This window comes from Cheilinus undulatus, linkage group 15 (assembly GCF_018320785.1).
Source record: "Cheilinus undulatus linkage group 15, ASM1832078v1, whole genome shotgun sequence".
Classification (NCBI taxonomy): domain Eukaryota; kingdom Metazoa; phylum Chordata; class Actinopteri; order Labriformes; family Labridae; genus Cheilinus; species Cheilinus undulatus.
Window position 1 is genome coordinate 10,133,801 of NC_054879.1, and position 27,693 is coordinate 10,161,493.

Genomic DNA, 27,693 nt, shown 5'->3' on the forward strand with positions numbered 1-27,693 from the left:
AAACAAAAAAAAAACGCAATTTGGAACAAAAAGAGTAAAAAAAAGGGTTAAAAATAGAAAAAAAGGCTGCAAAGAAAGGCAAACAGTGGTTCAGTGGGGTAAGGTGGAAAAAAATGGTAAAAAGTGTAAAAAAAAAAAAAAATGGCCAAAAGTGGCATAAATGGATAAAATAACAAAAGGTGGCTGAATTGGTAAAATTTTGAAAAAAGGTGGGGAAAAGCAGAAAAAAAAAACAGCAAATTTGGGAAAACAAGGGTCCAAAAGGGGTAAAGAAGAAAATAGCAAAAGGCTGAAAAGGGCAAAAAGTGTTAAAAATGGGAAAGAAATAGCAAATAGTGGTGAAAATTGGCAAAAGTGTCAAAAACATTGCAAAAAAGGGGAAAAAGTGGCATGAATGGGCATATAGGGGCAAAAAATACGAGAAAAGTGGCAAAAAATAGGTTAAAAGCAGCAAAACAGGGTTAAAAAAAATAGCACTAGCTTGCTAAAATGGAAAAAAATGTGGCTTAAATGGGCATAATGTTGGAAAAATGAAGAAAATGGCAAGAAATGAGAAAAACTGCAAATTTGAACAAAAAGGGGCAAAAATTAGAACAAAAATAGCAAAAGGCAGCTAAAATAGTCCAAAAGTTGCAAAAAGATTTTGAGGACATTGGCAAAAAGTGGCATGAATAATAGCGGTCTTCAAATGTGAGATAGCTTCAAGTGTCAGAGGAGGTCCATCTGTTTTTGGTGTAACAGTCATTCACAGTCAAGCTACAGTTAGAGCCTGATTGGGATGTTTAACTGCAGCATGCAGCTTGCAATAAATCATGCTTGTGTATGACAGTGGAAGATACAGCCTGGCCCTGTGAGTGGAGTGTTTTTTTTCTAACTTTACATGTAGGTATAACCTTTACATGCAGCCCTCTTTGTCGGGGGTACATTGTTGAGCATTGATTTATTTAGTTCAGGGTACAGTGGGTGGCATATCTGAGTGATTTTGTCTAATATTGTCATGTTTCTAATGAAATGTCACTGCCAACCCAGAGTTTCCCTGCAAGGCTGATCTGAAGACGCTATTGGCTCTGCTGGGTACTTCATGTGTGTCAGTTTGGTTCAAATATAAAAACAGTTGAAAGGCCTACTTGTGAGTAGAAGAATGTTATGCATTGTGTAGCTATGAACAATAAAAGTCCTTCTCCATATCACTCACAAAGGCCAAAATAATTTTGCTGTTATCGATCCACTGCTAAAGAACATCTCAATCCTCTGTGCAGGAAATGAATCAGTGTCAGCTCTCATACAGAGGGACTCTGAGGTAAAAGCCTGTTTAATGTTCGTCCAAAGTTACTCTTTGTCGTGACTGTTAGAGCAGCTGAGAGCTCCACAGGTTCTTAACTCCGTCTTTTGTATATTGTTGAAAGTTCTTTGCCATAGAAAGTCATGTTCAAAAAAGCAAAATGCTCACATCCTTGGCAGATTGCATTCAAACACGTAGATGTTGTAGGGAAACAGCAATGGCATCCACGCAACTCCCATTTTTCCCCTCCAGTCATCTCTGAGACTTATCCGAGATGTTTTTCATCACATCCATCGCCAATGATCACCACCCCAAATAAACCTTTTGGGTCTCTTTATGAAAGCTACTCATCACATGCTTTCTGAGCTGCTGATGTTGATGTTGAAAGGTCGACTTTTAATGGGTTTCTTTTTTATCTTGTGTCTCATTCACGCCTGAAGGATATCTTAGGTATGAGCCTGGGATCCCAAGGGTTGTGACGAAACATTGATGCCTCAAGAATGAGAAATGGCTGGTTTGTTTGAACTGATCGCAACTGTGAATGGACTCCATTGTTCTTGTATGTCTACAGACTCAACAGTGTCTACTTTTGTCAATCAATTGATGTCAATCATCATGGACACTAGGGGTCGCAGCTCACTATTTTAACATAGATATCGGTAGCAAAGCTTCTCTGAAGGCAGCCTGTGCAGCCATGTAGTACAGACAGTCTAAAATTAAACATATGGCCATCACCCAAACAATCTTTACAGAGAATAAATCACTCCTGAGACTTAGTGGATTGTTTGAAACGTGCTGTGTCTGAACCCAGTCTAAACCATTGAAGGGTGATTCAGTAACAATACCAGCCATGTGGGGTTTACACTCACAGAGACATAGGATATATCAGCCTATGTTTTTATTCCCTCATTCCTCTTTTCTGTCTCCCCCCTGTGTGTTTTCAACCAAGGTCGCAGTGGTCCTGCTCTGTTTTCCAGGGATGTGTGGGCTTCATTCATCATCCCTATCATAGCTGCATGCTACAGTGCCCTAAATCTGGTGTCTGCGTTTGGGTGTGGGTCTCTGTGCGTGTGTGGGTATACTGTATGTGTGTGTGTGTCTGCTCACTAAAAGAAATTGTTCTCCTGATCTCTCCGTATGCTCACGCAATTAAATGATCTCTCTTCTAGTCGCTCTCACTGGAACCGCTTTTTTGTTTAACTGATTGTCTGCAGGCAGACGGAGCCTGTGTCCTTGTACAGTTTCTGTTTTGCTGGGTTTTGTTCTGTACATGTCGTACACTATTATGCACAAACTCTGTACATTATTTAAAAGAAACAGCCCAACTACAACCTCCAGTGTTGAAAAGTAAAGCAATGCAGAATTGTAAAAAGATGTGTTCCCTTGGGTGTCCACTGAAGTTTGGCTTCAAAGACATGAAAGTTCCTTCAATACTCTCATTAAAATGTCCAATTTTAGATCAGAAGTAAACATCTATAGTAGTTACGTTCTTAGGTGAATAGTTTCACATCTCATTAAAGGCCACAGATTATGCAAAAAAGACTTTTTCAGGCTTTTCTAATAAAAATATGTGCCCCTGGCCTGTCCACGATACCCCCAAGAATCAGAACCTCCACCTTTCAGAAAATGTGTGCTAAAACAAGCTTTTCTCAGATATTCCCCCTCATGACGTCATGTGGTGACTAAGCCCCGCCCCCAGGTTCAGTTGGCCCTTCCCGCTTGGAAGAAAGTTCCACCCTCCTCTCCTGATCCTCCTCTCAGCTGCCAGCTGGAAGGAGGATCAGGAGAGCCCTATCCATTAGGCCGCATCCATTTCCTGAGCGGGGCGGGGTTGGGGGCGGAGTCAGAAAACTAATTAACATTTAAAGACAGACACAGAAACAGCTCAATCTGTGCAGGGCTGAAGCAGGGGGCTTTTTAGACATGCAAAAATCCTATACTGGAGTGTTTTTACAGCAACAAACCTCACAGGTATGTTTTGGGGACATCTGAGAACAATGTAAACTCATCTTAAAGGGGAAAAATACGTGACATTTAAGTGCATAGTATGTGAAATTCTACCACCAGGGGGCTCTCAATCAAAACAATAACACAACATGACAATTACAGATCAGCACTGCTAGGCCACAACTACTTATACATCTACTAACCAGAAAACTGCTGTTTTGTTTTCATTCATAAATTTCTCATGAAATGGTGAAATATACCTAAAAGTGCACACGGGCATTCCTGCTGGAAGTGACTCCAGAATGCACACGTGCTCTCGGATCCAGGATCCACATGTGCATTCTGGAATCACTTCCAAAGTGCCTAAATCAATGGTTCTAAACTGGTCTAGCATGAGCACCTCAACTCCTTTACCACTACTTGCAACACAAATGTCTTCCCACCAAACACCCGACTTCATTTAGATGTTCTTTTTCAGGCTAAAATATATAGCTAATGTTCTAGCCTTAATTTGGTCACAAAATAGTCATTTAAAATATGACCATATTATGCCGACGTCTTTACAGAGATGGCTTTTCAATGACCTGAAAATTACAGCTTTTCACATTTCAGTTAAATCTAGATGTTGTTTGGACGTATAGTGGAGATGTTTTTAAATGTCATTTCAACTAATTTTTGCTGGGTGGGTTACATTTTACAATCATAACCAAATATTTTTGATGAAAAATGGTAGAAAATGGTTAAAATGTGGCAAAATGGGTAAAAAAGGAGTTAAAAGGGGCAAAAATTGGTGGCTAAAGTAGTGAAAAGAGTTTTAAAAGTATCAAAAATCATCAGAACCCAGTAGTAGTTTGATGCACTTTTCAGCTCCAAAATGAGCAAAGTGTTGGCCCGGATGCTAGCACATACATTGATACACATACATTGATATCAGTAAATCACAACTGGGGAGGGCCCATTCTCTGAGCCCAGACAATTCTGTGGGCACACCCACATGTGAGTGTGAACCTGGTTCTTTTTTGTCTCAATATTTCAGTCCTGTGATTGACTTGCCTCTTGACTCTCACCCAATGACAGCTGTAGATAATCGGTGGATATTCGGCCTTAATATAAGCCAAACTTTGTTAAACTGTTGCTCACTTTGATCCTGTAAGCTTTAGCACAAAAAAAAAAACAGTGTAAGAACGATACTTCTAGGTTGACACTGATGCCTTAAAAATCATGGAGTGAATCTATTTACTGCACAGATATTCATTTTCTATGCACAGTGGCTCACTCCTTGGTTCTGTCTTACAGCTTACATTAGCCAGCCCAGTGGACCAGTGCTTCGCCTCAGCCTGCTGCAGCAAAATGAGCTCAGAGTTGGTCATGCTGCTCTCCTCTCTCACTGCAAACCTTTCCCATTTTCTACTGGGAAAGCTTTTTGAGTGCATGACTAGCATCACCAAAGGAGTCTCGGGTTTCTCAGGGTGTTGATTTCTGTTGTTTTGTGGGCATACATACAAGGATAAAGCATTTTCTGCATGTCTGAGCTCCAGACACCAGTGAAAGACCCAATTTAAACCCTGGAAGGAGGTCCAGAAATTACAAAAATAAGCCACCGTTTTCCCTCCTTTGTATTTTAATCTCCTATTCAGATCCCAAGGAAATTAATCCTGAGTTTTTCTTTCCTGAATGCTCTTTACCTCTACTTTCTGTTCTGTTACAGTGAAGCAACAGCTACAAGAAATGTGTTTATTAAAGTGAGCAGCTGGAAACAATAGGAGCAAATCAAAGGAGGGATTTTTGTTGTAGCTGTCACACATCAGGCCAGTCGACTGGTCTGGTCCAGGCATGGATCGATACACGGTGATGTAGGAGATGGTGGGAGGGTGATTGTGGGGGCAGTAGAAGGGCTAATCATTTCAGTCATTACCCAGCCGTGTCTCCTGATTCGAGGGATTAGCAGACACAGAAACAGGGGAGATGTTGTGTTAGTGCTACAGGAGACTCTATCAGGGATTTGAGGAGTGGAAAACACTGCCTGTCCCTAGTCGCCTTTGGTAATTGGGCCTGCTGCACCGAATGCGTGTATGTGGGGAACAAGGGGGAGAGTGTGTGCGGTGGTGTGCATAAAAGATCTGTCAGGACAGAAAGACAAGGGACAAGAGACAATGTTGGCATCAGTGCTGTGCATGTTCGTGCACACCTGTAAGAAAAACCATGACTGTCCTCTCACAGGAGAGCTTACATGCTTGCCTGGCCACAAGCCGTTATGTGGAGTCGATCGTTTGACAGAGAACAGAGTGAAGCTAAGCGAGACCAGCTAGTGAGAGGCTGAGGAAATTTCACACATCACTTCATACAGGACAGTTTGAAATAAGTGAAACCTCAGTTAGGCGAGTGGTTCAGAGTAACAACTGGCTAATTCAATCATCAGCAGCCCGGCTTCACGTGTAACTTAAACTCTGACACAACAAAAACAAGTGCGTGTTATCGATCTGTTCTGGATTAGAAAGCTTTGCTAAATTAGCATGTTTTAAAGGGACTGGAGCTGGAGCCTATCCTTGCTGGACTGGTCGCCAGTATATTGCAGGGCTGACATAAAGAGACATATTCACACCTAATTTAGAGTCACCAATTAACCTCATGAGCATGCTTTTGGTGGTGGGAGGAAGCCGGAGTACCTGGAGAGAACACGCACGCAGGGGTAGAACATGCAAACTCAACACAGAGAAAGGCCCTGACCGGGAAGCCAACCAGGGACCTCCTTGCTGTGAGACAACAGCGCTAACCACTGTTCTGCCGTGCAGCCCCCCAAAACTAGGCATTTAATCTAAAGACTAAGACTGGGGCTAGAATTGAAAATAGCTGTCAGAATTGGCACTGTTTTGAAGTAGGGTTGTAAAAGATAATTGGCAGAAGTAGTGGCATTAGCCTTCAGAAATTTCAGTGTGTGTCAAAAAACAAGCTTCAAGAAAGCTTCTGTGTTTAGCACTAATTTGCATTGCAAGCTTTGGCTACCAGCTATGTTCTTTTGCACCTCAGCGTATCTGATGATAACCTTACTTGGATGACCAACTTCCATTTAACTCTTCGGGATGGGTCAGTTTCTCCAATTTATCTTTAGAGAGTTGAAGAAGGCACATAAAACTCCAGCATTCAGTCAGGCAGGGAACTCTGGATGGAGAGTGATGCAGGTTGCAGGCGTCTGTGAGCTGCCATCCTCGATTGGAAATGTCCTGAAGAAGTATTGTGAAGTCCTGACAGCAGTAGCCCAGTGGGCAGAGGCTCATAGTTTGCAAACCTACACCAGGTAACTTGGGATTTCTCCTGCTCACTCGTCTCTACTTATGTTTTTGCAACCTCACTTTCCTCCTTCTGAGTCTCCATCTGTAGAAGTTGTTCCGCTGTGTACAGTAAATGACATGTCATTGCCACCCATCTAATGTCTAGCTTAGTTTCTTGTTGTCTCTGTCAACGCCCATAGGCCCAAACAGCTGACTAGATATGCTGAGCGTGCATTGCACGAAGCTTGTATATAACCAACTTCAAAAATACTGGAATATCCCTTCAAGCCAACCTCTGCAGATACCAATGGGCTAATAATATCGTGCATCCCTGGCTGCAAGATAACTGTGGCAATTTTCAGCCAGATTCCCCCCTTTCAACCATGTCAGCAAAAGCCTACTTATCAGATTGGTTCTCAAGATTATATCTCCAGATTGTCCTGTGGGTGAGTGATCTTTCCTCTATGAAATGCTCAGGAGATGATCAGAACCTCAAGACTGTTAGATGGGAAGGAGCGATAGCCAATAAAGAAGCACGCTGACCAAAGGAGGAAGCACAACAAACACAGCCTTGGAGACCCTCGGGACCCTCTGTATGTAGTTTCTGCCATCAAAGAGGAGGTTTCCGTATGCCAGGAGAGCCAAATCTATCTGAGGTCATTTGCTTGAAAATACTTGGCATGGGTTTAAACTTTAGGAGGGAGCTCTTTGGTTGGTGGGTCAGTGAACCAATCAGAGAGCAAGCAAAGGTTCCATTTCCGGTGATATTTCATCGCCCACAGAACACAGAGTTAGGGATGTGTAGGGATCTCTTCAGAGTCCAGATGTCTCCAATTTTAGTGGAGGGTCTGTTTGACTCCCATTGTTGTCATTTCTCCTGCTGAAGTCAGCAATGATGCTGACTCTTTAACTACCCAGCCAAACAGGAGGAGAGTGTTCTGTTTCTAAAGTGGCATCAGTGCTTACCCTCTGCGCATTTCTCTTCAGATTTCTGTCTGAAGCTGTAGAGAATGGCTTATACATCACAAAGTTTAGTAAAACTTTGGAGGGGTATGTGATATCAGCTGCAGAGACAGCTGACACAAGTAGAGCCTGCACAGCTGATTGTTATTAATCAGGCCCAGATTTTTACTTTTATTACTGCTAGCTTTGCATAAACCACCTCTGGTTTTTCTGGCAGAACACACTGTTTGTATCTCCATGCACAAGGAGGCCAATTTTTTTTTTCTTTTCCCATCGACTGGGTGATATATTTTTCAATAAATTCACTGCACAAGTTGCTTTACATAAGGAGTGTGCATTTCAAGGAAAATTATTCCGAGATATTTCCTGGAAATTACAGGAAGAATATCTGAATAATCTAATGTAGAGATGTCCAAGCTACTGTCTGGGGCCAACTGTAGCCCATGGTCTATTTAGAATCCATAATCTAGAAATTAAATAATAAAAAACATGAAGCTCAGGCTGTACTGTATTATGTTTCCCAGGTTTAACACTGGGTGTTGGTGTTGCTGTGCTAATTCTATAAACAAAAACTTTTCCAAGAAGAATTTGTTGACATGCCTTTATTCATTACTGCACTGGGACAACTAGTAAAGGGTAAGTTCCATTATTAAGTGTCCCCATACACAGACCAAACTTGAAGCTTTATGCAGCAATATACATTTTCTACACCGCTTATTCCATCCAATTTGCGCCTAGGCAAATCAAACTTTGGATAGAGATCTGTATGAGATTTTCAAATCCTGCCATTCCAACATCACTTATTGAGGTCATGTCTTTGGCGATGTTAGGTTATTGCTGCTGTAAACTTGGCCTCATCTAAATTTTACAGATTACCACATTTTGTTTGTCGTATTCCTTTTGAAATCTGAACCACTGCCAAAACCAGTACTGTTTTTATTCTGAACTAAATCGTCTGTCTCCAACTCAAAGTTCTGTCTCTTTAAACTCTCTGACTTTCCTTGGTTCTTCATTGTACACTTTCTGCTCTCTCGATGCGTCACTCCCTCCTTCTCTGGAACAAAAATGCACTTACGAAGGGGAGAGTTTTCTAGATGGGAAGGGGAGTGTGCTGTGTGCTGTGAGGGAGGTATTAGGAGACTGTGGGAGAAGCAAAATTCCAGACAGAATTGCACGTAGACTGCTTAAAACTTTCACATAATTTATACTCAATGGTCGGTAAATAGTCATTTTATACATCTTGTGTGGAAAAAGCTGTAGTACATCAAGTAAACTCAATATATTTCCCACCCCTTGTCCATCATTAGTAACAAGACATGAATGAGACATGAATGAGATGAAGCAACAGAACAGCTGGTTTCAGTAGCAGGTCCTGCTTTATTATAGCAGTCTTGTATGCAGCATCCAGTGTTTCCACGGTCATTTCTGTCACAGTAGCTCTGTCATGACAGCAAACATAACAACACATCCTGTTGCAACTATAAAAATGTACTTCTTTGGCTTTGGAGCTGCTGGAAACAAGTGAGAACTTTGATATTTAAAACACAACAATTATCTTTTTTGGTTAACAGAGACATTTCAGTGCTAAGAAAATCAAAATCTTGTAATTTAAAACACTTCCAGAAGATTTAATATCAGGTGAAACTTTACATGTATTGGATCTGGTATTTTATATTTGTTGAATTTTTGCTGAAATGGCCTCCACCAGTGGGCTCTACGCCAACGCAGCTTCACACCTTAGTCGCTGTCTTGTCAGTCGTGTGACCCGAAGGTAAAGCGAAACCACAGCCGGGAATACAGAATGCACATCTTTCCACCTGACTGCAAATGTTCAACATTCAGAGGACATGTTGTTTCACCAGCACGGCTGCCTTCCAACACCTGCAGCCTCACAGCCAGCTTAAAAAAAAAAAAAAAAAAAAACGGAAGAAAAAAAACATTGAGAGCCAAGGCAGGACGTTTGAAAGGAGCTTAACATCCTCTGCAATGGAACTTTTCACTCTTGTAGGCTGCATTGTGTTTTTTTGGACACAGGCAAAAGCAGAGAAATGAAGCTGTTGGGATAATCTTAGCCAACAGCTACAAAATCTAAGCTGAGAGTTACGGAGGAGGCCAATAGTATTCAAACTATATTCAAGAGTGAAAGACAGCCAAAGAGAAGTTAACTGACTTTGACCTTAAAATAAGAGCCGAACCCGACTTAAGCTCGACAGCGGAAAATCAGGTTAAACCTCTCCTCTGCAGTTCTTTCCATCTCATCCAGCGTGTCACCAGGGATGACGAGAAGTAACAAAAGTTTCAGAGGGGAAAATGAAAGAGGGGACACGGGGGAGCGATGCAAGGTGGCAGCAGCGTGGGTGTCTGTGCATGCGTGTGAGTCGGGATGATTAAAGATATGACATGGGGAAATGATGCCAAGTTCCTCCTCTTTCGTCTTCTTTTCCAAAGTTGTCCTCGTGGGGCCTAGTAAGTTTAAAAATAGAGCTTTTCTAATGGAGGAGAGGGCCGAAGGGAAAGCGAAGACGAGTGAGAGCGTGCAGAGACTGGAGGAGTCCTCTGTGGTACCAGAATGCAATTTGAGATTGGCCAGATTGCTTTTTTTTCCCTCCTCCTCTCTTCTCCCCCACGGCCGATCATGAAGCGTGATATGCACCGACGGGGTCCCTAAGCCGCCATAAGCCTGACGCCAGTACCCACACCGCCGCCAAGGAGCCGTCGCACTCACAGCGCGAGAAAATCAGCGCGATGAAATAAAGGAGGGTCTCCAGAAAGATCAGCGGGGATATTGGGAGTGATAGATGAGAGTCGGCAAGGGGGGGAAGGGGGAAAAGGTGGGGGGGGTGGGGGGGTGAAAGGATGAGGGAGTAAGCTCGGGTGGGATTATAGAGTAATATGGCAGAATGTGAATGCACTTGAGTAGTCCGAGGATGATTTCTCACGGTCACATTACGTGTGAGCGGTGCATGGTTAAGAGCCTTTGTTACACATTTTTACTCCTTCTGAATTAATCAGTGAGGTTTAAGAGAAAAGTCACTTACAGGAAGGATTGACTTAGTTGGAACTGGCACTAAATGCTCTCATTTGTCTATTTTTGTCTCTTTCAGGAGGAGAAGGCTCAGCAGAGGCAGGGCAGAAGGAAACGTCCACCTGCGATATCTGCCAGTTTGGAGCTGAGTGCGATGTGGATGCAGAGGATGTTTGGTGAGTTTGAACTTTACAAACAAAACGCAGATTTTTTTCTTAGAAAGCAGTATCAATTCATCTTCACATTATTGGAGCAAATATGTGGTACATGCAATAATAAAGTGAGTTGGTTCATAGTGTGTCTCATGTCTGCACATGCAAGTGAAGCTAAAGTGCATGTTGTTGGAAGTTGAGGGGTTACAAGGGAAGTATGGGCGTGTGCATCAATGCGTTCAAACATCAATCCATGTCAGCTAGGCTGTGGTGTCTGTGGTCAGATTCAGCATCCCAAAACTGATGATGAATCAGGATTTTATTGTAATATCTGGCAGGATGAAGAGTTTTTCCACAGCACTCTACAATAGGCTGGGGGTCATCAACTACGTTTGAACAAGGGCCAGCTTTTTTCTTCACAGACACTACAAGGGCCAGACTTAAAACAAAATAAATATTCTGATCTAATAAGCAAATTCTTGTTGAAACATTGCTGTTTTCTTTGAAAATGTGTGCACGCTTTAGCCCTAAGGAGCTCAGACTTTATTGCCTGTCTTTATCACCATAAGAGGGTAATTTTGATATTTTGCCTACATATTTCTGCAGCTGTTAGGTCGTCGATCACTGAGTCTCATGCTACTACGCTGTATTATGATTGTTGAAAAACATGTGCAGGACTGTGGTCTTTCGTTTTGATTTTTCGACTGGAGAAACTGCTCTCTCAAAAAGACTGAGGTTAAAAGCTGTCATGAAAGCTGTCAGGTTTGATCAAGAATAAAGTGATCAGTATCAGGCTAGCTCATGGAAATGCACCTAATTGCCTCTTGTTTGATAAGTTTTTAGGTCAGGGTTAGTATTTAGACTTTCAAGACCAAAAACATGTTAAAACAGCAGCCATTTGATAAATGTGATCATCTTCTGAGGGCCGGATGGAGGGCTATGGAGGACCTGATGTGGACCTCTGGCCACATGATCTTGGGAGCATGATCTAATAGGAATCTAATTTCTAACTGGACTGACATTTATTTTATCATATCCTATTCATCATTACATAGTAGGCACTGTGTTTAGTGTCGAAGGTGAAACAATACCTTTCAATTGACATGAAGACTAAACATTTTGTAAAACAGTGTTATTCTAAGATTTGTTTAGTATTTTTTTGCTCTGAATAATAAAAGTAAAATACATGCACACATATAACCCATAAACTCCATATACTCAGTCTACACAGTGCTCCAAAGTCTCTCTACTCTGCTCACCTCAAGATCCATGCTGGGTGTGTTTTCAGTGAAGCATGCTGCCAGCAGGCGTTTAACGGAAATGTACAATGCATCTGGTTAGCTGAATGTAAATCTTATCTCTGTATCAACATTACTTCCCATCCTGTGGCACAAGTCACTCAGAGTGGACTACATTTTTTGAAGTGGAAATCCACAGGATTTTACAATATAGAAGTTAAGAGCATTTATCACATTAAACACAAACTAAAGGTTCAATTGGTATTTAAATCAAACTAGGTTAAGTAAGAAATCCTGGGTACACTGATCTCATTTTAAAATAGACTGCATTCCAAAGTTTTGCAAACACGTTCATCAACCACAGAGCAATCTTTTCACAGGTTACCTAAAGTAAGAAGTAGAGGAATAACTAGCTACAATATGGAGAAACAACTGATCTAAAGCTTGGTATTCACAAAACTACATTAATTCAGCTTCACATCCATCACTGATGAACCAGGCTGATGGGAGCCTTAAGGCTCTGCTTTGTGTTCATTAAATCAGGTCCAGATAAACGTCAGGAAACTCGATTTGTGGCTACATATCAACATTCACAGTTCTGGAAACAGCATGGATCTCTGCTGAGTTCAAATATCCCAAATTTAAGTGGATATAGTCTGTTTTTCTCCCATTCCTCACAGAGCAGTCGTGTTGGATAGGTAAGACTGGTATCCCTACTTAAAGATGCCAAAAAAGTGGGACGGTACAGATTTTTTTTTTTTGGGACCCTTTTCAACTTTTGATATATGGAAATGCAAAATAACCATGCCGAATTCAGATTGAACCAGAACTCAGATAGGCAGAGTAACCTGTTGTCTTTTTTCTCTTTATATTGACTGAATACTTTCTACAATTTGCAGAGATTAACGCTGGTATCAGCTGTGTTGGCTGTCTGCAAATAATGGGGCAGGAACCAAAGTAGATAGCCTATGTTTATGTGCTGTGTCCAGTCAAATCAATGCTAACATAGGGCTAGTATACCTATATGCTGACTGAAAGAAGAGGTGTTTTACTGGGCAGAATGATTCACCCATTGGATAAACTCTCGTCTGTTTTAATGGTCAAATGAGAGAAAATGTTGGCATAGTGGAGGTTTTACTCCCAATAGAGTAAAAGCCACGAAAACATTATCTGTGTTAACTTACATTTTGAGTTGTTTCACCTAATATTTTGTTTTGATTTGGGTGTGTTGAGGCTCATTTACAATGACATGCATCACAATTATCCTCCTAAACTCCAAATCCAGGACAGTAATGGTCCCCAAAAGCTGCAGAAAATTATTTAAATGAAGGCACAAGAAGTTTCAGTTGTAAAATGAGGCATCACCAGTAAACTGGGGTATCTATTGGAGGAATGTATCAGCAGACTGCACACTGGTCATTGGTGTCATCACAACCAAACTCAGCAATTATACTTATTTAAGAACCCCTCAGAGATGCAGTCCTGTGTGTAATCTTTCAGACAGGTATCATCACCTTGCATTGTGTTATTCCTGTACATTCATTCCAGCTTTAAACACCTGAGGCTTTAGATCCAGACCCCTCTGTATGCCGCTCGCCCCCGCTGCTCAGCACCCGCTGAGGTTTAGTGCATGGTTGACCATTTCATTTAACCTCAATTACTGGAGCAGGGCACAGAGAGAAAGAAGATTTTCACTCATTCTGGAAATCCAATTATGAACCCTACAGGACTCTGCAATGTCAGGCCAAAAATGACTCTGACTCAGGAGGAAAAACTAGTTCAGAGAAGAAATAATGTTTGTCGTGAATTTAACCGTTTGTTGGAGGCAGATGCAGGTATTGTGTTATTATCTCACTCCCATGCATTAGTGAGAAAGCAGCACTAAAAACGTCCTCAGGGGTGCAAAGTAAACACAAGGGTGCAAAGACCAATTAGATAAAAGCTCAACTGGTGAGCTGTTTCCTGCGTGAAGCAGGAGCATGAGTGTGTTTGCCTTCTGTGGCATGATTGGAGCTTAAATGAGCCAACATTACTGATGTGGTGTGGAACAAGGATCAGCTGCTATCAGCAAAAGGGAGAGCAGCGCTTAGAAGAAATCCCAGACGTACCGCTAGAAATTAGAAGTGCCCTGAGAGTATGACTCTATCAAACTGCTCGATGTAATGGAAAGATAATGTACCCTGGTGTGCAATAACCGTAATGCAAAAGGAACGGCTTCATGATGCATTCTGAGCCTCATTGCAAATACCAAACAGCTGGACTCCTCTCCTCCTGATGCCACCCACTTTCACAAATGCACCTTAATATTCCACTAAAACACAGAAATGGATTTAGTGGCAATTTCTCAATCCCCCAAGGTGGAAGTTAGAAGGTCAAAACAGCAAAATGCACCGGTGGTGATGTGAGCAAGCAAACCTGGAAACATTAAGGCAAATGGAGCCTCGAAAACATGCAATGGCCCTTTAGTCCCTTCAGAATAAAAGACAGCGGACCAGGAAAGAAAAGCAGCCAAAGTCACTAAAGAGTGCTGTACAATCTGGAACAACAGTCACACAGGCACATAAAGGGGGCTACATACAAGATAACAAGACTATGCTGAGCCCAGTACCCCCCTTCTGACTAACATCAGCAAAAGCCGGTTTATCTGAGGCTCTAAAGATGCATTAACCCTTCAAGCCATAAGCTATCGTTTTACCATTTTGTCTCTTATTTTCTTAATAAGCTTAGGAAACATAAACCCTGTGGTGCACAGTCAAGCTCTAAACATGCTTTTTTTTTTTTTTTTTTTTTCAAAACAACCTGAACTTTAAAGACCCTATAAAGTGAAATCCAAAATTATCGTCTTAACACACTAGATATGTTGAAATACAGTTACTGTAAACATCTGAAAACACTGAGATCTACACGTGACTGAATTTTGGATCTAGACTGTCAGACAGTTTGTCCCCTCTTTCCTGGTTTGGGTTCATGTGGGTGGGGCTGATATGTGGGCTCATGATGTCACCAACCCCCAATGGGGAATGACCCCGCCCCTCTAACACTACAATATAAAATCACAGAGCAGTTTATCTCAGTACAGTCTGTTGTTGGCTGATGTAACTGCCTTTATAGAAAGTTAACAGTCAGTTAAATGCATTTTTTTTTGTTCATTTAGGTAAATTTGCCAAATCTATCAGCATCAGAGGTCAATGGATCATTTAAAGCATCATAACAGAGATTTGAGCCAGAAAAAGGACTTTGTCAAGGGGCAGGCTGATGTGTGAGTGCTTTCCTCCATTCAGGTTGTAACATTTTTTAAATTTAAAAGGATTGTACTTCTCCTGAGTGGGCGTGGCTTCAGCTCATGCAACAGACACGCCCACCCACACCATCCTGGAGCAGATTTTACTGCCTCATTTTTCATGATTTTAAAGCTTAATTTTATGAACCTAGAAATGTTTTATTGGAATAAAATTTAAACTAGGGGTTCATAACACACTGCCATACAGCAAACCTAAATACAGATTTATTTTCACTTTACAGGGTCTTAAATATGTGTGCTGCAGTAATGTCAGTTGGATGAAAAACAAAGTTATGAGACTATAAAGACAAAAGAAAAATCTAAATAGAAATTAAAACCCAAAGATTTTTTGTTTGAAACACACAATTATGACTCGGAAATTTTTTGCTCCCATTTTTAGTGACTAAAAAATAAAAGAAATAATTTTGTATTGCCATATTTTTTCAAAAGTCTTTATAATTGTTTTTAAATGCTGTTATTGTGGGGGTAAGAGGCTACTTTCAACTTTTAATAATTCAATAATAATCCTGTTTCCCTCTGGGTTATACACGACAACGCCAGTCTGAGAGGGTTAAGGCTCCTTTTCTCCATTGCTTAGGTTGCCACTTTTCCTAGAAATAAAGTACGCTTGCACTCTCCAGGACCAATCACCATGGTAAAGGGTGTCAGTAACGGTAGAGAATCAGGGCTGGAAAGGGACAGATTACATTTATTGTTTGTATTGAATTTTAACTGAATTCCACTCATGTTTTGTTGAGGTGAACAGCATAGTTTCAAGCACACCTGATGCTAATGTAGGGCTTCATCAGTGTCACCAGGTTTGCTTGAGCTAGAACATGAAATGCCTGAACTGCCAGGGGTTTGTTGATTGTCATGTTTGACTGCATGTTAGAAATATGGCAAAGTCAAAAGAATGTTACAAAAACTTAAATCAAACTAGCTCTCCACAAGAGCACCTGATGAAAGAGAGAAGCTGCTGAATGGACCAGATGACCAGCCCGGTCTTTGGATTCCATTGAGCAGTGCATCAGCTGAGTGTCGGACACAGGTGGGGGCAAATTCTCAACTGCATCATGTAATGTGTGATGGTTGAGGCTGCAGTGGGGTTAGTATCGGAACATCTCTACCCTTGTGTCTCAGTGCTAAAGGCATGCAGGCGTTTTTTTTTATGGAGGTGAAAATATGTATTAAATATGCACCTTTGAATTTTATGGTACTCAACAGTAACAGATTAAAAAGTGCATCCTTTCCCCTTAATCAGACACTATCTACCCTTTAGACTTCCTAAAGCCAAGAGGTGTTGTGCTAAGAATGTATGTGGTGAATAATCAGTCAGGTAATTGCGACCCACCAGCAGGTAATTTTCATCAAACAGCCGCCAACCTCTGCCCCAGCAGAGGATTGTTTTGATTAAAATGACAGGTTCCTCCAATCAGACGTAGCTGATTTAATCAAGCAAACCGTCAGTTAATCAAACAAAGAGCACAGAGAGATGATGGCAATGAAAGACCGGATGACGGGAAAGTGAAGTGTTTTTATGGTTTATATTTTCATGCAAACACAGACGGATAAACACATGTTGTTCTTTCTTTGTTAGTCATCAAGAGTTTTTATTCTTTGAAATATGTGGATTGAGTGAGTACTGATGGTTGGATTTCAGTGCCATTTTGTTCTGTTTGGAACATTACTTCTTTTGTCTTCTGTTGTGTGGAAATATTTTTATTCTTCCTACATATCCAACCCACCAATCTTAATTGGCGCTGATATACAACAGTCTAGAGGAATGGCACGGATTTTTGTTTTAAAATCATTACTGATAAATTCCCTGAAGGCCATCCTCTAGGGACCACAATTTTTCACACGCTCAAAAGAGCTGTTATTTTCTTCCTCCAAGCCACCAGACTCCATGCATAAAAACAGCAGTTTTACCAAGCAGAGCATGGAAGCTGCTTGTTTGAAGCCTTGACTGGCCAGGGTTTTTTTTTTGTTTGTTTGTTTGTTTTTCCGATAATGTGTGTTATATAAGAATCACCGTCATTCAAAGCTCACTGGCCTACGGGTGTTTCAACGCCTGCAGTTCATCTGAATCATGTACCAATTTGGTGCATAATTAAGTCAATCTGTTGACATGGTGCAAGGCCACTCATAAGGGGGGATAAAGGGGAGAGCTTTCAGGGGCCCAGGCAAATAGGGGGCCCAGGGAGGTCAGGGTTCAATATGAATAAATATAAATGGTTCAATATAAAATTAAGCCAGTTAACCTTAAATATTACTACTCTTGTCAAAGCAACAAATACATTCTTATCCATTCGAGCTGTAGTGTGTAGCCTTTGAAAAAATGGAAAGCCCTTTTCTTAAAATAGAATTAAAATGGGTTAAATGAGACAAAATTGTGGATTAAGTGGCATAAAATGGCAGAAAAAAATGTAGAGAAGTGGTTACAAATGACAAAAATGAGTTTAAGTGGCAAAAATTGGCATACTAGATAGTGATAGATGGTTACATTTGGCAATAATGGGTGGTAAGAGTGGTTAAAATAAGGGTTAATAGTGGCAACAATTGGTCAACAGGGGCAACAATTGCTGGAAAGTGGGAAAAATGGTTTATTAATGGCAGAATAATGGCTTAAAAATGGTAGAAGTGGTAGTGATGGAAAAGGGGTGAAATGGGATACATAAGTCACAGAAATGGGTTAAATTGGCAACAATGGGCAGAAAAAGGAGTTGAAATGGGGAATGGGTGTTGAAAAAGTGTTACAACAGGATTATTAGTGGCAAAGATGGCTTAAATGTGGCAGAAATTGGATTAAAAAGTATTGAAATTTGAAAAGAAAGTTGCAAAATGGGTTAAACTGGCAGAAGTGGAAAGAAAAGGTGTTGAAAAGGGATTTTAAAATGAGCAAAAATGGGTTCAAAATTGATCAAAAAGGTAATGAAAAGAGGTTAATATGTAGAACAAAAAAGGGTTAAAGTTGCAACAAAACAGGCAAACATGCAGAAGTCATGAAATGTGGCAAATAAAAGAGCAAATAGTGAAGGGTGGTCAAATTTGGCAAAAATGGGTGTGAAAAGTGATAAAACAGTAGTTAGTGGGAAACATTGGTCAACAGAGGCAACAATAGAGTGAAAGTGGCAAAAATGGATTAATAGTTGCAATAGTTGGCAGAGAAGTGATAGAAAGGATTTAAAGGGGAAAAATGACTTAAAAGTGTCAAAAATGGGATGCAATGGTGATGAAATGGGATTAGAGAAGGGCAAAATGGGTTAAAAGTGGCAGAAAGGGACAAAAAGGTATTGAAATAGGATTATAAAAGTAGCAAAAAAGAGTTAAAGAAGCAAAAAATGTGTTGAAGGTGGAATAAATTGGGTAATTGAGGCAAAAACTGAGGAAAAAATGGAGAGAAATTATAAATGGCATAGCAAATATTGAAAGTGGTTAAAAAAGTGGCAGAAATGGGGGAAAAAACAGCAAAGATTGGCAGAAAAGGTGTAAAAATGGGATGAAAAGAGATTAACGAGGCTGATTTGTATTTAGAGAGGCAAAACTGGTTAACAGAGGAAAAAATGATGAAATTAGCAAATGGGTTTAAAGTGGCAAACATGTTGAAAGTGGAAAAATGTGGAAAAAACAATTGAAAAGCTGTTGAAGTGGATGTTTTTTGTAAGTAGCAAAAATGGGTCAAAAGTGGCAAAAAATGGCAGAAACGCTGTTGAAATGGGATTTTAGGCATGGCTGAAATGGGTCTTCTGAGCAGGTTCAGCAGGAAGTGGACCACAGGGAAGACCTAGAGTGTGCTGGAGGTGTTCTATATCCTGTCTGGTGTGGGAACGCCTCTGGATCCTCAAACAGGATTTGGAAAGTGTCACTGGGGAGAGGGACCTGGATAAGTGTGGATGGATGGATGGATGGATGGATGCAAGGATGGATGGATGCATGGATGGATAGATGCATGGATGGATGGATGGATGCATGGTTGGATGGCTGGATGGATGGATGCATGGATGGATGGATAGATGCATGGATGCATGGTTGGATGGATGGATGGATGGATGGATGGATGGATGGATGGATGGATGGATGGATGCATGGATGGATGGATGCGTGGATGGATGCATGGATGGATGGATGGATGGATGCATGGATGGATGGATGGATGGATGCGTGGATGGATGCATGGATGGATGGATGCGTGGATGGATGCATGGATGGATGCATGGATGGATGGATGGATGCATGGATGGATGGATGGATGGATGCATGGATGGATGGATGGATGGATGCGTGGATGGATGCATGGATGGAATTGTAAAACTGACTATCTGGTCTATCAGGTTACTAAAGTAAGACAAAATGGTTTAAACTTCTACACATGAAAAATCACACTACCAAAAGAAGCCTGGATTTATAAATACTTCTGAGTTCATCCAGATGTTTTCATTTTTAGCCTAGAAACGTTCATCTGTAAAAAGGTGTCTGACATTTATGGCTAGTCTGCTCCCTTACTTTGGTACATGATGTATCAACATTTTGGATAATGTCAGAAAAGTTTGTCAAAACATGGCAAGAAAAGGAAGAAATACCGTGACATGTTTGTCTTATTTCTGGTTGTGTCACACTGTGAAATATTACACATAATAAAACAACATAATGTCATAACAAACACTTATCTTTCCCATCAGGCAGGGTTCATTGTGGAATAATCAAGAACTTTGCTGGAAAGTCAACTAGTAAACTTTTGCAGCTGTGTCAGTCTAAGAAACAGTGAAATCAGATGACCCTGTTTTATAATTTAAAAGCTTTGATTGAAGTATTAGGCCACCTGACCATTACACCAACATGGGCTGTAATGACACTGTGTTCAAATATACGGACCTTTATATGGAGTTGGTCCAGTTGGCCACAAAGGCTTCAATTCTTCTTGGAAGGCTTTCCACAAGATTTTTTTGGGACGCTTTCCAACTTTTGCTATATGTTAACGCAAAAAAATGCATGCCGTTCTGCACCGAACTGAGCCGGACCACTTGGTGGAAACAACCTATATGTAGCTTGTGCAGCTAATGGAGCTATGTCAGCTTTGCTGGCTGTGGTGGAATGTTTTATGAAAGAAATGCTTTTTCCTGTAAGCAGACTCAGCTTTATTATACATTTTGTAATCAGGTTTTGCAGGTCAAGTTTTTAAATTTTGATATCCTAGTACTAAACAGAAGTTTAATCCAATTTAATTTCAAAAGTTTTAGCATTCTGACAGAGATGACATCTCAGATGAACTGACTTGAGAGGGGCTGTCAGAAATTCATGGCAGCAGCCAGAATGTCTTGAAATGTCTTGGTATGCTGAAGCATTGAGATTGACCATCACTGCAGATAAGAGGCCTAGCCCAAACCTCGAAAAACAGCCCCAGGCATCCAATAAACCCAGACTCACCCATCTGACTGCCAAACAGAGAAGCTTGATCCATCACTCTCCGGAACATGTTCCCTCTGCTCCTGGGTCCGATGTCAGTGTGTTTTACATCACTTAATGTGAGGCTTAGCTCTGGACTTGGTGTTGTGAGGCTTGCATGCAGCTGCTCGGACATGGAAACCCATTCCATGAAGTTCCCACTGCACAGTTTTTGTGCTTACATTATGCCATGGAAGTTCAGAACTCTTCAGCTATTGAATAAACTGAGCGTTGGTGACTTTTACTTACCATGCACCTTAGTAGTCTTTGACCCCATTCTGTGATTTTACGTGGTCTGGTCTGTGACTGTTGTTCTTAAACGCTTCCACTTTCTAATAATATCACATACAGTTGACTGTGGAATATCAGGCAGGGATGAAATTCCACAAACTGTCTCATAACAAAGGTGGCATCCACCACAGTACCACACCTGAAGTCACTGAGCTCTTCGGAACGACCCATTTTGTATCACAAATATTTGCAAATAGTGACTGCATGGCTGGGTGCTTGATTTTATGCACCTGTGGCAACAGGTCTGATTGAAACACCTGAATTCAACAATTAACAGGTGTGGTCAAACACTTTTGTCCACATAGTGTTTATAAAAATACACTAGTGGCTGTTATTTACATAGAAATGTTTCCACTTGCATGATATAAAGAAAAAATCTGCAGGACATGATATTTTTAAGGCTTTTTTCTGACAAAAACAAAGGTTGTGCCAGAAGAGCTCATGTTTACATTAATAAAGGGTTGCTGTCATTAAAATCATCATCTGATTTCCACTGAGCTGTCCAGTGAGGAGAGAAATGATATTTCATATATGAGTCATCATGTGTGACTCACTGTCTGGGTTGAATTAAGGAAAAATAGAATAATCTGCCAATGTTTCCAAAAGGCTGCATGTATTTTGAACCTATTCTGGCTGAACTGTAGTGAGTCTGACCCCACTGAGGGAAATAGCCTCACTATCCTTACAGCACCCCTCTAGCTTCTTATTCCTCAGGCAGGCTGCACGCAAAAAAAGACCAATTTACCCCTCAAGGATCAATAAAGTGTCACGAAAACCCATTTAGATCCATTTGTGGTGTAAAACTGTAATTACCCACAAAAACCCATGCTTTCAAACCCATCAATAGCACCATTTGGTGATGATAGAATTAAGATAGAGAAGGAGCAGATAGCAGGGCAGTCATACAGAGGGAGTGCAGGGACACTCGCTGGGTTTAGACCCCCTGAAAGAGGAGCGAGAGGCTTTTAAAGGCTGCGCTTGTGTCCTTTTTGAAGGCTTTTCTATAGAGAGCAAAAAAGGACTTTGAATGAAAAAGTCACAGGCCAACAGGCAAAGTAGGAGCTGACACTGTTCTCCTCATGCCTGCTCCTTTTATCCACACATACAGAAACCACTGGAAGCCTTCAGTGCACCGCTCATGTTAACAAATGGAGAGAACATTTGCTCTTTGACATGAAAAGCCTGCTCCTTCAGAGTTCCTTTAACATCTATTTATAGTCGGATAGTCACCAGTTGTTGACTGAAGTTACGTTAGATTTCTTATGTCTTTATAGTTATTTTATGTTGATTTGTAGTTCTATTTCCTGTTGGAGACCAGAAATCAGAAGAAAAAAAAGAAAAAAAAAAGAAAAAGGAGACATTTTTCGTTTCTGGAAAAAACAATGAAAAAATGGGAAAACAAGCAATTTCCCCATTATTTCATTTCAGCCACAAATATGGAAAGCAAGACAAACTAATTTACAAAAAACAAAATTGGTCTAATTTTTTTCCCCCCAATTATTTTGTTTTCTTGTTTTAATGAAATACTTGATATGAAAGGAAATCATGTGACCCAATGGGAACATTTCAAAATAAAAGCTTCCATGTCCAAATTTTAGTTATCTTTTTATTTCATTATTGTCTTATCTTAGTTCCTCCTTATATAATATAGTCCTTTAAATCACCAGTACTTTTGCTGTAGACATTATGTTTAATACATTTTATAGAGCAAATAGGCCTACTATTACACTGTAAAGCACAGGGAATGGCAATGTAGGTGTAGGCTTACATTTTGATATGAGGGCGTTAATTTTGTTTGAATATAGATATGGTGGAGCACAGGGGGGCATGGAGGTCAGGAAAATCATCAAGTTAAGCTGTGATAACCACATACCATATTCTTGTTTCATTTTATATTCACGTTTTCTATCTATCTATCTATCTATCTATCTATCTATCTATCTATCTGTCTAATTTAATTCAGTTCAAATTCAAGTTCTGTCTTATTTATATGCCATAATATATTGCTTTCTTCAAAATAGAATAAAAATAGGTTGAAAGTGGTGACAATGTGTTGACAGAAGCAAAGAATAGGTGGATAGTTGCATTAATGGCATAATAATTGTCAAATCAGGCAGAAAAAAAGTGGAAAAAAAGGTTACAACTGGCAAATATGAGCATAACAAAGAGGGAAATGCAATAAATATCAGCCAAATTTGGCATAAAAAGTGGTGAAAAGGGGTTAATAGTGAGGAAAATGGGTTAATAGAGACAACAGGGGGTGGAAAGTAGCAAAAATGACTTAACAGAGACAAAATGGGCAGAAAATGTGGTGGAAAGGGTGCAAAAAGTGGCAAAATTGCTTAAATGTAGGAAAATCGGTTCAAAGGGTAGCAAACCCAAAGGCCAAGAGAGGCAAAAATGGGTTTAAATTGGAGAAAAAGGGTAAAAAAAAGTGGAAAAAAGAGTCAACCAGGGCAAAAAAATGGGCCAACAAAGGCAATATGGGTCAAAAGTGGCAAAAACAGCTGAAAAGGTGGTGAAAACAGGTTAAAAAGTGGTAAAACAGGTTTAGAGTGGACAAATGGGTGAGAAAAAAATGATGAAAATGGATTTGCATCAAAAATGGGTACAAAGATGCAAATTGGGTAAAAAAGTGCTCAAAATTGATGAAAAGTAGCAAATGAAAGTTACAAAAATGGTCTGAAAACTGGTTAAAAGAGGTAAAAAAGTGGCACAAATAAAGAACTTTACCATCAGGCCCATTATAGCTGGACACACTTCAGTTCCAGAATGAGGTAACTGTTAGCCAGGATGCCAGCACCGATGCTACTGATCCAGCACACATTTGATATCATCAATAAATCACAATGGGGAGGGGCCATTTTGGGTTTTTCTCAGGGGTCAATTCAGTGGACGGGCCTGTCTTGAACAACAGTTTTACGGTTTTAACCGATGGCTCCCATGTTTAAAGTCCACGATGATTCAAAGAAGTAGGCTGTAGCTCTGATCGTGGTCAAAGAAGCAGCTGTAAACACTGTTGCTCTGTACACTCACTAGTAACTGCTAAAGTTAAACCTGCTATTTCTGGCACGTTTCATAGTTATTATTTAGCTTGAGTGCTTTTATTATGAAAGCCCTCATTAGGAAATGTGGTGTTGACTAACAGACCTGAGCAGGACAAATGAACCAGATACTTATATTAACCCATGTGATCTTATGCACATGCATGAGTTGAGTATGGCAATGCAGGCTTGTGTTAGGGGGAGAAGGAGTTGGTAGCACCTGAATTTAAACATGTAATCCCTTCTGATTTGGTATCGGGATACAGTTCCTTTATCACACAGAGTAAAAAACGCACTCAAATGTAAATTTTAGGTCATATTGCCCAGATTTGGTCTATGCTTATGTGCATTGGTACTGTTAAAGCTCTCATTTATCTAATAATTTGTGTATATACTCAATTTTCTTTGACTTATCTTTCCTCTATTTCTCCCTTTATTTGTTTCAACAAGCTGATTTTTTCTCTCTCTCTCTATCTCTGTTCCTGTTTACATCTCTCACTCACTCATTTTTGCAAAGGATTACTCTGAAATTTGAGGCTAAGGATTATGAAAATCAATTCTATGTTCACTAGCAATAAGGTTTGCTGCTTAGGATTTGTGCAAAATGTGCAGGCTGTGTGTGAATATTTTGGACTTGACTGCTGTGTGTGTGTGTGTGTGTGTGTGTGTGTGTGCGTTACTGTGTGATAGTGTTAACATGTGTGTAAAGTGGCCTTTACACTTGAGAGCCACACAGACAGTCTGAAGGCGGAGGGGCGGGATGAGGGGAGGGAAATAATTGCAGGGAACTAATCAATACGACACATCCTGCTAAGAAAGTATCCTCACGCACACGTGTCACACACGCTCGGGATCACGAACACGCTGCTAACTTTCGTTTAACACTCCTCTCCCCCTTTGTACCTCTCAGCAGAACGTGTGAATCCCTGATTCTGTGAGTGAGAGAAGCAGGAATAGCAGGGTTTATCACAAAGCCGGCTCATGCATGTGTATGACTGCTCATGCACGCCTGTCTGCGGGTGTTCGAGTGTTTGCGAGCAGCATTAGGATGTGTTGACGCACTGCAGTCTGGCAGTATAGTGCCTATTGTGGAGAAAGTGAGAGGCCTCATTAAAAATGTATGCAGCTAAGACATCAGCCAGCGACCAACAGTGGCCTCTCGGGATGGCTGAGAGCTCCTCCACCGTGGGTGTGTGTTTGTGAACATGTGTGGAGAGTCAAGCCTGTTTTTTACAGCAGCATGGTGAAGAAATTTCCATTTAGTCCAGAAGCTCTTAAGATTTTGATTAAGTTCCTCACAGTTCCTCTCACTGCTCCCCTTTCATGCTAAAACCATTCTCATTTAGATACTTTTTATGATAACGCAGACTCTTTAATTGTGAGTCTAATCTTGTCTTGAGGGTGGCTGTTGCAAAAATTAGAGTCTCTGTTATAATCTTTAAAGGTTAACCCAGAGTACTTTTTTCCCTCATTTGCCTCCAGTGGTATCTTGCTGTGAACATAATTTTAGCTTTAACTGATGAAGTTGAGAACCTCCTGAAGGGAGGTCTGAATAAAACCAAGACAGGAGTATTTGTATCCCTCCTAGAGGAAATAGCAGGATATAACACCAGTCTTATTCACAGTCTGCTATCCAACACTCAGCATGGTTTGGATGGTTTTAAAGATGATAGCAGAGTTTTAAATTAGGGCTGGGCAATTAATCGCAAATGAGATTAAATCGCAATATGGCCTGCTGCAATTTTCAAATTGCAGAAGGTGCAATATTTCTTTAATCTGAAATTCAAACACGAAATACCAGTTCAAAAGTTTTTTTTTACAGCAGCAGCAGCAGCAGAGACATTATGCATTGCATATCATGCAATCATTTTAGTGGAATATTTTTAGAATAGTGTGCACAAAAATTCTTTTTTTTTTTTCCTTTTTAAAATGTATTTCTTGTTAAATATGAGAATTATATTAAAATTATTATTCCCTTTAATGCAACAGTTCATATTCAATTTGCAAAATGAGTCAAAATCATCACAGTTAGATTTTTTTTAATTGTCCAGCCCTAGTTTAATCAAACATTGTGTTTGTTATAGTACAGAATGAATTATTGTTTGTTTTTGTTGAAAAATACATGACATAAGGAACTTCAGAAATAAAATATTAAATCGCAATCGCAATACTGGGTAAAAATTTGATTATTTTCCCAAATCATTCAGTCCTTTTTTAAATTTCCATACAATACTAAGTAGAATGGCCGTCTGAGGCGGCAGACCAACGCCTAAGGAGCGCCACCGAGGAACTTCCGCTCCCATTGATTACTATGGTGTTCAAAATTTCGAAGTCTGAGAAAAAACTGAACTGGTGCGCAGATCATCACCAAAATCTAATCGATTCTTCCCTGTTACAATCCCAATATCCCCTGAAAGTTTGGTGAAGATCTGACTTTCTGTTCTCGAGTTATCCTGTACACATACAAACAAACAAACAAACAAACAAACAAAGATACGGAACCCTTTACATGACCCCCTGCCGATTTCATCAGCGTGGGTAATAAGAAAGGATGAAATGGTTTTTCACCTCGATGAGAAATCTTGTGACGTTTGAGTCTCGTGAGATCTCGTCACACACATTCAGTCTGATACAGTCGATGGTGACGTGCACATAGTCGGTTTTGCAACTCCACTAAGAATAAAGAAGATACAACTGTCTCAACTCTTGGGCCAACTCTTCGATAATGTGTATGGACTATGGAGGGCAACCTGCAGGCTATGTTTTTTTAAATTATTTTAAGACACCAGCGACAACCCTCTTCCTACTTCCACATCTGCTGTTCATGCTAGTTGATGAAATGTGCCTGCGTCGTGTTGATACAGTGGTTTTTGCCTTTACAACCCAGTGCTTTGGCCGGGTGGTATTTCTTAAAGCAGGCTCGAGCACGGTGCCTGATTACAGTATGCTTGTGTTCACACTGACCCAAAAGAACTAGGCTTAGGGATCAAGTGTTCTAAAATCCAGGCTAGGGTTTCTAATGTGAAACCACCCTAAGCCACAGAAGATAAAAAGAAAAGATAAATTTTAGGGACCAGGAGACGTCACTGCCTCTCTCCTCTGCTCTCTAACTGTCTGCAACAGACACTAATGTTAATGTCTGCATCTCTATGACATCCTTAAGAGATTTAACAGAATGTATTTGCAGACAAAATTAATAAAACTGTTGGCTGTGTAGTATCAGAGATCACCACTTTGTTTGTCACTTTACCAAGGCCGCCCCTAGCCAGTGAGGAACTTAGCAGACTCTGGTATGAGAGCCCCCAACACTGCTCCCCTCCCCACGTTTGATCGCCCATTGCTGCATGTTCTCTCCTCCTCTCTTTCCATTTGCAGCAGATTCTGGTTAAAGATGTGACTGCTAATCTGTAGTATCTTTTACAACTATGGTACTTTTGGTGCTATTGCAAGCAAAAACATAAAGGATTATATTTAAAGCATATTGTAGCGAAAAAGAATCAAATTATCCACACTTGCCATTTCTTCCTTGTTCACAATACAAAACAAATGTAGTTTTGTTTGAGCATACCAACGCCTTTGGTGCTCACAGTCATCTTAGTTGAATGCATTTACTTTTATATACTGACACCATCAAGATTGCTCCACACTCAGCTTTACCAGTCAACACAAGCTAACTAGAAAGCCAAACAAAATAAACATTCCCTGCTAGATGGAGGTCCATCTTTGTCAACATCTCTCCCATTCATATCTTTCTTGACAG

General features: G+C 40.4%; 1 protein-coding gene across 1 annotated transcript in view; it reads left to right on the forward strand.

The window, feature by feature from the left end:
* The window catches only part of tmeff2a (transmembrane protein with EGF-like and two follistatin-like domains 2a), a 274,157-nt gene that overhangs the window by 219,424 nt on the left and 27,040 nt on the right, over window positions 1–27,693 (forward strand). Inside the window, exon 5 of the mRNA XM_041807381.1 lies at window positions 10,566–10,662. Coding sequence (XP_041663315.1) covers window positions 10,566–10,662 — 97 coding nt within the window. The remainder of the gene's footprint in view (window positions 1–10,565; window positions 10,663–27,693) is intronic.